The following is a 12,063-nucleotide window of genomic DNA, read 5'->3' as shown; positions in this document are numbered from 1 at the left end:
GAAGAGTTCAAGCTGGAACTTTAATTTTTTCTTTATTTACTTAATTTGCATGTTGTTTTGTCATATTTACAGAGAGTATCAATTAATAATTAATTTCTTTCCGTAACAAAAATCAATTATCTTACATTTAAATCACAAATAAATAAAATAGTTATATAAAAAAGAAATTAAGAACTACAATAGTAGATTTTAATGTATAAATTTCATTAATTTATTTAGGTAAAGTTGGCTAAAATATTATTGAAAGTCTTTTTAATAATAATATGTTATAGGGATGGAAGAGATGGAAATATGTTGCTGATATTCAAAACGTTTTCCATCTTTAAAAAAAAGTTATACTCTTTATTTTGTAGACAACAAAATATTATTATAAAAAAATGAAATAAGATATCATATTATTAGAATTCAGTTTAAGTAATATTGTGTAGATAACAAATAGATTTCGAGTTCAAAAGACCATTAAACATAATATATATATAGGAGCAGAGTAAACACATGACATGAGAGGTGGGATCAGGTGCCATGGAAGAGTAAACATTTCCTGTCGATCGTTCACATCTGCCATGTGCTCCTTTTCATATTCGGGAAAAACGTATAAATATAGAGACAACTCAGTGTGTAATTTTAAAATGGCGTAAAAATCAATATGTAAAATGTCAGATAGCATTTGACTTAATGATAGATTGTATTTGCTGGCAAGGTCATCGACCAAAGAATTTACTAATTGATGCCTTTAAACCAAACTGGTGATATTTTTGTATATTCTTATATGAAAGTTTTCATAATACATACGTATATAGTATGCACGTTACAGATTCAATGCTAACATATCAGGTTTGAATAAGGCATTATATAGAATGGATATAGAAAAGCCGTTTACTAATGATAAGCCATAATGTCTGAGGGGTTGAGGACACATTGCAGAATTGTCAGTTTATGAAACTTTAAGATATGATCCGAAAGTAATGCTACAAAGATAATCTTCAATAATCAAAAAAACATTCTCAACTTTATATGCTGATACATAAATATTTTGATCTTTAATTAAAAATTTCATTCATATACGTACAAAACCTTATAACATGAAAATAAAAAGTCTTTTCTATCGCTGTGCGACAGGAATATTTCGATTTATTACATTTTCAACAGTGAATTACTGTAATTTATCCATTGAATAAAAATGATATCCTGTCACAGTGTGAAAGGATATCAAAATGATATCCTGTCAAAGTGTGACAAATATCAGAAGTGCGGTAAAACTCTCGATTTACCTTCCCATAACGAAGAGTGTTGTAAAAATATTCCTTAGACTGTTATAATATATAAAGAGAGTAACTAAAGCATTCTGACAGAGAATAAGACTGCCAAAGTTCCCCCAAATGCGTTGCTAAAATTTATGTTTACAATGCTTTTAATCTCGTATCACTTAGCTATGACGTCTCAACCGCTCAACTATGATGTCATGTAGACTTGCTATTACTGTATATACAAAAAGAAAAATAGGCAAAGGGAAAATCAAAGAAAATGTAATGAACAGAAAATTCAATGTTTTGTAGTTGAATTTGGAATTTATTTCACTCGTGATACAGGATTTTTTGATATTTTTACTCGTACTTCGCACTCGTGGAAATATTTTTACAAAAATCCTGTCCCACTCGTAAAAAAATTACATATTTAACTATAAAACATTGAATATCCTCTATGTCGTTATGACAATTTTCTTTGGCACTCATTTTGAGTCTGGCGATATGCAAGATTTATGACACAAAAGTAATGAATTAGAAATTTAATTCGGATAAAGTTCAAATGATTTTACTTCTACAAAAACAAGACTTATGGCAAAACAGCAGTTTTGATCATTGAAAAGAAGTTTATTAGAGGTAAATAAAAAGAAAAGATTAATTAAGGGAAGATTGCATGTAGTGGCGAAAATCCAGATCACAACGACGTCGATAATATTCGTGCCCTGCTGCAATAGGCAAAGCTTGAAGTTTCTTTAATTTTTTAATTAATATATTTCAATTTTTTGGAATTCATTCAAATGATTGGTCAACGACGTATCGTCAATAAACAATGGTAATTTCCATTCCTACGTCGATACGATATATTCAGGAAAGCTTGCATTGAGATAAAAGATACCACAGCGTCTGACAGATCCGTGTATTACTTGGATATTTTACTTGAAAAAGACGTTAATGGTAACCTAACAACCAATCTATATTATAAACGTGACAACTTTAACTTTTCTATATTCAACTTCCCTTACTTATGCAGCAATACACCTTCATCACCTGCATACGGAGTGTATATATCTCAGTTGATTCGATACGCAAGAGCATGCTCTACGTATGAACAATTTCTAAAACGAGGTAAATTATTGACAAGCAAGTTGATGAAACAAGAATATCAGCTCAAATGCTGACTGACGTTTTTCATACTAATTGTTAGTCCATTATTTATACACTGAATTGACATCGGATTTTTCCGTTATTTCACGATCATGACAAGGAGCACACGGCGGGTGTGACCGCTTAGCAGGGGATGCTCACTCCTCCATGGCACCTGATCCCACCTCTATGTTTCGGAGGTCGGTGTTTGCCCTGCTCCTATTTGTATTGTTTTATGGACTTTGAGATTGAATACTGTTTGTTATCTCTATATCCTTCTTTAATGATTTTTTCGTTACGTTAGAGAATTTTTCACTTGTATACTACATGTAGTGAAAGGCTAAACTTTCACTTCAAAATACCGAGCGCATGGCAAAGGAACAGGTTGCTACCTATTTTCGAACTCACGAGTTTCCAAACAAGAAGCAAGCGCTCTACCGACTGGGCTACCAGGGCGTAACCAACGTATACATGTATGAAGATTAATTTATTATTAATGTGAGTTATTAATCTTAGAAATGTCTAGAAGTGTTCATTAACTCAATATTTCACTGTTACAAAGAAAACGACTTCTTGTCAGTCCCACTGAGATAAAAATGATCATTAATTCAATATATTTTAATTTTATTCCTTTGACGGTAGAACTAATTACAAAAATTTCCATTTCTTACAAGCTCTCGTGTTTTAATTTCTCCCTTTATAACCGCTTTGGGTACGTATGAAGATATGTTGTAGAATTTCCTTAATAAAATGTAGTCTTATAATACATCATGAAAATGAGAACTTTTAATTGAAACTGGCTGAATATTGCATTTTCTTACATAAAGGTACATGTATATTGTTATGTTTTAATATCAATTTCAAGCAGTTTTCTTACTGAGTTGCCCCTTGAAAGGGATCAGATGTTCCAGCCATTGCATGAAATTGGTAAAAAGCTTATAGAGTCTGATTTGAATAAAAATTATATAAAACGAGTCTAGACCATATTGATTTACAGTTTTATTTTCTAAAATGAAAAATAAAGTACTTCCATGAGAAAAGTTTGCATTCGTATTGCTTTTTTGTTGAATAAATTAAATGATCTTTTTTCGTTTGAAACTGATATCATTTTTATTATTCACGTAAAAATCTACATCTTTTAAAGTAACATTTGATAGGTTTTATGCATAGCTAAAATCCTTTGAAATTAACTTGATAGTCTATAAAATACGTTACAATTTACTGAATATTCCTATTAAAGTACTGTTCAGAACTTGGCTTTTTCACCAAATCTTTTTCGTTGGTTGTAAATCTTACTATTTAAACATGTTAAATATTAAGGTGTTTTTTTGTAACAGAGATTGGTTTTCATGGTAATAAATCTTACTTATAATACAGCTAAACATTGAAAGCTACAACTACTAGCTATAAAGGTTTTAATACAAATAGAATTTCACAAAATAATAAAGTACTGAGAGTGTTTATACATGCATGGAACCAAGATACATATCTCCTCACATTAACAAGAGAAGGCATATTCATGCATTAACACTGAAATGCATACTATCTTTACCGTCCCACCTCATTATCTCAAACCAAGAAGAAATTCATTCGAGATATCTGAGAATTCGAGACGTTACTGTTAGAAAAAAAATGTTTTAAAATTCTAAAAATTCCTGAATTCACCTAAAATATCATTCGTGCAGATACAGTCAATAGTTTATTTTTATTAAGAAAATATAATTACACGCAGATGCTTTCATTTTTTTAATTAAGAAAATATAATTACACGCAGATTCATTCAAAAGTTTTTTTTTTTAATAAAGAAAATATAATAACACGCATATATATTCCAGAGTTTTTTTTAATGAAGAAAATACTTGTAAAAATCAGAGCTATAGCTCACTCACTTTATGCCCGTGTTTGTTAAATCAGTATAAATCATTCCATTACATTGCATTCCTTACATAGGAAATTTTTTACCGTCCTTATTATTTGTTCATTACACTCGAGAGTTTTGTTTTCCAATGGCCAAATTATTTGTAAAAGTTGCTAATATTTTATTATCAATTTTTATTGCTATATAAATCAGTATAATTTTAACAAAAGACCCAAGAGTTACATCCTAAGCACATTGGTAAGGTAAAAACACAGATCAGTTCTGTATTGAAAAATTTACTGTTTACTGGAGGTTGGAGGAGGAGGGGTAGGGGTTGAGTCATACTATTTGAGGATGCCACCATATCAAAATAGAATACAGATATTACTTCCTGCTGTTCTTGAAAAGAAGATTTTTATTTTCTACAGCTGTATATATTCCTATGTTAAACTTTGATAACACTCTTTCTTTAGAATGATTCTTTCCTTTAAGAATTTATTTGAATTATTTATCAATATTTTTTCTCCTTATAACATGAGATCCATTATCTTTATCGCTCAACAGAGAACTCTGGATGGAGAAAAGAGAAACTTGACTTTTGAAAGATTTAAATAACAGTGGCCAAAACTTACCACCGTAAGTTTCTGATTTAAATGCACTTAAATGAACATTAATTGAGGATGTACCATATTTCTATAAGTAATATAAGATTCAGAAGATGTTTAATTTTCACTGTAAAAGTTTGACCTTCTAATGTTGCCCCCCCCCCCACCTCTACATCAGGAGGGTCAAGATTTAAAAAAAAAATAATGCACACTAACTGGAGACGTTTCTAACACGATGGCTAATACTGTTCTTTCAAAATATTTTCTATGAATTTCTTGTTATAGATGTGATCACCAAGAATGACCCAAACTACCTTCGCGGTAATAATTTGAACAGACTTGAAAATACACTAACTGAGGTTGTTTCTATACAAGTATGACTAATCTTGACTTTTTTTTATCGCGAGAAAAATATTCTAAAGATATTTCAAATATATAGACTTAGTATGTATAACTTTTATCCCCTAGCCTGTTGTGGATCTAACTTAGGATCTTGGTTACATGTAGAACAAACTTGAATCTGCATCACATTTAGATGCTTCTGTATCAATATGACTCACCATGGCTTTAATTTGTTGTTGGAAAGATTTATAAAGAAATTGATTATATTTTCCTTTATATGACTTTAATTGCTTACACACCAAATTGACGACGGAGTTTTTTCGTTATTTTCCCTATCAAGACAATGAGCACACGTGAAATGTAACCGGTCGGCAGAGGATGCTCACTCCTCCATGGCATCTGCTTTCATTTCTGATGTTTTAGAGGTCCGTGTTTGCTCTGCTCCTAATTTGTTTTGTTTGAATGGACTTTTGAGTTTGAACTTTTCGTCATCTCAAAATATTTCATTTCAGTAATAGATGGCCCTATCAAACTCTCATGTTCAGAGGTCATGATTTTCAACAAACCTGAATTTGCAAATATGTATTGAAGCTTTCACATTACCTTAATCTTTTCTGAAATAAAAGGTCGTAAAATTAATAAAAATAATCATAATTTTTACTTTTTACTTTTTTTATATCATCTAAAAATGTGAGAGGAAGTAGATCTTCATTTGATTAATAAAGTTGAAGAATTCAATTTACCCAAGAATCATTTCTGCCCAAGTTTGTTTGAAATTGTCCTTGTGGTTCTTGCGGAAAAGTTGAAGACGTGAAACGTACAGAAGACAGACAGACGAAGGGAAAAAACGATTTTTATGTCGTCAATACTCTATTCTTTTGGCTTTGGAAAATGTGTAATGATTAACAGAAAGTATTCTTCACTCAAAAAGAGAGAAAGAGAATTTACAAAAATTAAGATAGGAATAAAATTAATTCTAAATGATCCTTCCGTTGATTACATTTGATTATATCTGTTACAGATCTAATGAGAAAAGTACACTGCCATCAATTTACTTAATAATAATTATTTTCTTAAAAGTGTGCACCTTTAAGGAAAATGAAAGGATACAACAACATAAATGTGCAGCATACACTGTTTTTATGAAAAAAAGTACTTGCAAATTATATATAATTTTTAGGGATATTCTTTACAATTGAAACAATTACCTACTCATGTTTTGAAGACGCCTTGACATGCCTCTTTGAGAAGATGACTTATGAAGCACATAATTACAAGGATCAGGCTCCTCGCTCGACAGTCTGCGGGATATATATTAGGTACAATCTGAGAACAATCATTGCATACTGGTCAGAATTTGGACATTTCATCTATTCTATATGTACTCTCCTAATTGTTTAGTCTTTGTCAGCTTTTTTGTTACACTTTGGTACCGTTATTGTATTTCGTTAATGATTTTTTGTGAAACTTCACTTCTAACTTGCGAAACCTTCGCACACTACCAAACACAGTTTCAATGACATAAGCTTGAAAACGTGTACAAAAATCGGGGTACAAATTAAGGATGATGTATTGTCACCATGAACTCATCTTCTCTTGTTGTTGTTCTTGTGAGGTTTTTTTTTCGTATTCCGATTAAAAATGAGTCTTTTATTTCCAAAAAGATCACAAAACACAAACATATTTCTCCTCAATAAAGAAGGAAGATATTACATATATTACATAAAATATATGCAAATAACGACTATAATTTTAAAATCGTAACTGCAACACAGTTTTCGTGGCAAACTACATGCGATACAATATTTTTCTGTCATTTCATCCTTCTTTTCACTCAAAATATAAACCAATTAACCCCATTCCGTACTATTGTTAATTCTTATATAATTTATTTTCATTGATAATTATATCGAGAAAATATCGTTCCCAATTTTGAGTATTGTCGAACATCATATAGAACAATATGCCATATAACAATTATACCTCACCCTAGTCCCCAGTTTAATTCAGAAACACCTATAATCAAGAAGAAAAATGATAACATGACTGTCTTATCTTTCTCTCCATATCATGATAACATAGGACATTTTTCCAATAAAGACCTATACGATCTCCGTGAAAGAGGATTCCAGCAGGCGTGGATCGGTATACACATTGTGTCATTCACACCTTAGGGATATTCATGTTGTACTACATATGGAATGGAGATACAAAGCAGACTTTGGGTTCCTTCTTACATTTGTATTGATGCTGTCGAGTAGTTTTCGTGTAATGGATGGTTATACGACACAGGATGTAAGTAAACACTTTCATTAATTTTTATTTGTTTATTTATTGCAGATTTCTTTAAAGTCCTTATATAAGGTAAAAATCACATTTTTTAATCTTTAAAAGTAATTCTGAGTTTGTTTTGTTTTTAACAAAATATTTCAGTGGCATTCATCTAAGAATATTTTTTTTTTATCCCGTAGAGCATGATATCAACAACATTAATTTGTGCAAAAAAAGCTTGTTTCTTTTCATTAGTTTGACTTGTTTTAGATTATTTTTTCAATTTTTATTTCCTTTCTCTTTTTGAAATTTGATTGATGAGAGAATTTTAAATTTTTTTGTTCACTTTTTTACCAAAAGGACTATAATTGCTTAATCATAAAAAAAGGAAAGTAAAAGATATAATCATAGGAAAAACTTTCACCAATAAAATCATTTCATCGTTTAAGAATCTACAGTTAAGGAACAGTTTTGACTTAATATAATATTATATTTGCAATATGTATATTTTGTAGGTCTATCTTTGTTTTCAAATTTACATCTTTAATCATTTTAACAATCTTCTTTAAAATTACAATGAATAAAAAATATCGATGCCAATATTTTTCACAGCATTGCTAAAAATAAACCTTACAAAACATGCACTAGTTATGTATTGATTTCTTGCCTGAAAACAAAACACACACAAAAAAAATGAAATTCACCAAAAAAGAACTTGAAAAGCCAGTACATTTTATGAATGTTAGATAACAAGAGTTTCTTTCTTACATGAGGATTTGAGGATAGCTTCTGCCAATTTACCCTGGAGTTCAATATATTGGTACAAAGGATCAATTGTTTTGGAAAAGATAATTAACCAAAAAAAAAAATCGATTAATAATAATGAATACATGTAATACTCTATACTTCTTTTACAATCTTATGAAACAATTTTTTATATAGAAGGCCATTCGGGGCTTCACCGGAAGGCGTTTGGCACATGGTTGGATTGATGTTTGGTAAACAACACCGAATGTTTTCCGGAACGCTACTAAAAGTTAAATAAACTGTTTATAATTTAGGATATAAAGCCAGTTTTTAATACAGTATGGATACGGCTTATATCCATCAATGTCAAGTAACACAATGGAAAATATTGACCCAGATAAGTTAGAGGAATCGAAGTAAATGACATCCATCTTTATTCTAGCCATCGTCACAACATATTTCTAGTAGAAACTCATTGTAAGTATTTGGAGCCAACTCCTCGACATATTCCTGTTAAAATTGCATTTCAAACTTGAGCTTCAACAAAATCATATTCCCGCTCCGTGCGCTTATGTAAAAATATATTAAATCGCCAAGTATTTTTGAAAATCGGTCGTAACGTATTTAAAAAAGTGGACGGACAAATGTGCGGACAACCACCTTACTGTAGATTCCTTATTTTTCGCGAGTAGTTATTATCGCGAATTGGCTATTCAACGTCAAATTGAGAAAATAATAATTCGTTTATGGTCGATTTATCAAGAGATTTTACACAGATTTCAACACAATAAAAATAAAGGCAAGTAATTTTATTTCGCTTGTGGTGCTTCAAGCACAATTACGCGATAATTAATTCCACGCATATATTTAGGAATTTACAGTATCAGTATGCCAATTTTTTTTCTCAAACGAGGATAAAATGAAAAAAAAGATATTAAATCGTATTTAAAATAAAACACGTTTTGTTATAACTGATGTGCTTTGTATTGCTCTTTTTGAGGTGTTTTCCTAACAGGAATCGGAAAAAACGGTTTTTAGTGCCATTCAGTATTAAAAATCTGATATTCAGTCGATGTTGAAATTGAATACTTTAACCTAAGCATAAAATGTTTAGAAGAACAGGTACTTTAAGATGATGAATTTGAAAGAAATTCCTTTTAGCATCAATGAATCAAATATACCCCATTTTTATTTTTACGAATTTTTACTTAAAAAATTGCATTTCGTCCATTCTCAATGAAATGTAACAAAACTCCAATTTTACTCTCCCACGAGGGATTAAAACAAAATAAAATCAACTTATACAAGCAAACTATTGATTAAATTGCTTCCACATCGTCGCTTCTGTAAGAAGAAGGGGAAAAAATCTCAAAGTCTCTGAGAAGACGTTGAAAACAATTAGATTGGTTATTGATGCTCGTCCTATCTTAATCAGCTGTTTGATCAGCTGACGCGATCTGATCGCAATGATTCAATGTAAAATCCTCTGGTTTGACAGAACAGTCTTCTTATGTAAATATACTGTTGCTTTATCTCACCAACGGATGACAAGGTTTAGGTTTAATTTCTTTGCCCTTTGCCCGATGCTTAATAATGTTAATTATGGTAAAGAAAATTATTGATAGTAATAATTTGAACTTTTAATTTACAAAGAATAATCTTGTTGCGAAGGAGTCTTACGCATTTTACACAATGATTGATGTAGATTTTTGTGTGATGTATTTTGCTGAATGTCGATCTATACACAGGATCATCAGTTCATGGTCCCTTTAACGCATATGATTTTAAGCGTTATGTATATGTTTTATATAGAACGGTTCAACGCATAATTATATATCACTTAAACGTCCAATAAATTTAATTTTAAGGAATGGTTATGAAAACGTCTTTTATTTCTATGCATTTAAATAGAAATAATATAAAGAAATTTCTTAGGTTTAACGTATTTAATTATAGAAAATAAATTTTTTGAACTTCTTTAGCTCTTTCTCGGGTGTTAAACGGTATACCTTTTCCCAGTTTTTACTGGATTTTGATAGACTTCAATCAAAAAGCGCTCCTTAGAAATATTTCTGTGTCGCTGATAAAATAAAATGGGGATGCTGGACATCATTGCAAAATGATAAAGGAAACCTGAGTTACGCAGCTCTTAGATCGCTAGATTATTTTAGATTCACAATAATAAAAAAAATGTTTTCATTTCTATTTTTTTTTCTCAGTGAATTTCTCTTTGAAAATTGGTGGAGTTGATCATGGTTTCTTGACAATTTTACCGGAATGTAAATTAATTCGGCAAAGCGAAAGGTCATGAGCCAAGGAGACCTAATATGCATGTAAATCTCGTGCGCGTCTATCTTTGTGTTTGACGCTAAGAAGGCCAAATATGCAGACAAATCTTGTGCGCTGTCTTTGTATTTGACCCCAGTTGGCGAAAATTATTGAAATTTACATGGGAGACCTCGTGCAATTTAAATCTATAAGTCTACATTTTTAAAATCTAAATCCACATTTTTTTCACAATGGTATGGAAATATAAGGAATCACTGTCTAGTTAAAGTATGCCAGGGACATCAACGATAGATGAAAACATGCGATAATTTATGCATAATGAGCCTCTCGCCTTATGCAAATCATCCCAAATTTCCAACTATCGTTGATGCGCTGGCATAAACTACTAACTAGACAGTGATTCCTTAAAAAATTCTTATTTTATGAGTTTGAATCCTGGAGACAAGGAGACCTATTCTTCGGATGAGACAGTATAAATTAAGCTCCCTTGTTGTAGTTAATGCTGATTCAGAAAGATCCCTCACTGCTCAAATGCAGTTAATTTAATAGATCTAAATTTTCAGCCTTTCAAAGGAAGTGGTGGCGTCTCAATATGAGTAATACAATAAAAAGAGGTTAAGCAAACAAAACCAGAAGTCTCTGACGAGACTGTAGCTTTACTGCTTTCAAGTTATAACGAGAGAAGAGAAAAGAAGCATTTGAACTTGAAACATCAGCAATAAATCATTTAATTATCATCGGTCTTTTTCTTGGCCAGTATATTGAAAATATATCAAAGAATATATCAAAGAAATTTCTAATTTCACTAACCATGGCACCATCGTTCATTAAAATCAAAACCGATAAATAGGAATGTGTATCTTTGTGTAGTCTGCTCGTGTGCCAATTTATATTGCAAACAAACCAAAACTGTATGAGAAGTAACATTTTGAAAATACTTATTACAATAAGAACAAAACTTTAGGAGAAGTAGCATTTCGAAAATACTGTACATGTACATAATTTGGCGTTTTCAAATTTAGAGCAATTACTGGGTACATAGCTTTTAGCGTAATCATGGATTAGCGCTATACGTGTGTGTGTCCTTTATTGTATTTATAGATTATTTCTTTGCTTTTTTCACTAATAAGCGTATTGTTATCTGCGTTAAAGCTGCTTTAATACGAAGCCTGCGTTTTCAAGTACATATACAGTATTTCAAAGATATTAATTTTCTGTTCTTAGTTACCATGTAACTCCCATGGTATTTATTGAAATTATAACCTAAAACACAGAATTATGTATCGTAGTGTAGTCTACTTTGGGCCACGTAAAATTGAAATCAGACTAAAAATTGTTTACAGATTGGCAGATGGACGAATCTCACTTTGTAAATTCCCTGGTCAATACAATGACCTTGTCAGAAAATACAATTTATTATTAAGTCAAATGCTGACTGAAGTTTTTCATACTGAATATATATAGTTTAAACTGAATTGTCTTCGGATTTCACCGTAATTCCCCGAGCACACGGTGAATGTGACAGGTCAGCAGAAGATGCTCACTCCTCCAAGGTACCTGATCC

The 12,063-nt window shown here is 30.9% G+C and overlaps 1 protein-coding gene across 1 annotated transcript in view; it reads left to right on the top strand.

Moving 5' to 3' along the window:
• Positions 1-7,314: 7,314 nt before the first annotated feature.
• LOC134250949 (secretin receptor-like) overlaps positions 7,315-12,063 on the top strand; it is a 56,734-nt gene continuing 51,985 nt past the window's right edge. The window contains exon 1 of the mRNA XM_062733310.1: positions 7,315-7,487. Coding sequence (XP_062589294.1) covers positions 7,389-7,487 — 99 coding nt within the window. The 5' untranslated portion in view covers positions 7,315-7,388. The remainder of the gene's footprint in view (positions 7,488-12,063) is intronic.

The sequence above is a fragment of the Saccostrea cucullata genome, unplaced genomic scaffold (genome assembly GCF_032062105.1).
Source record: "Saccostrea cucullata isolate Sc308-1 unplaced genomic scaffold, CSIRO_AGI_Scuc_v1 ctg391, whole genome shotgun sequence".
NCBI classification, from domain to species: Eukaryota; Metazoa; Mollusca; class Bivalvia; order Ostreida; family Ostreidae; genus Saccostrea; species Saccostrea cuccullata.
The sequence above is the reverse complement of the archived record's forward strand: the minus strand, read 5'-3'. Positions and strand labels throughout refer to the sequence as shown.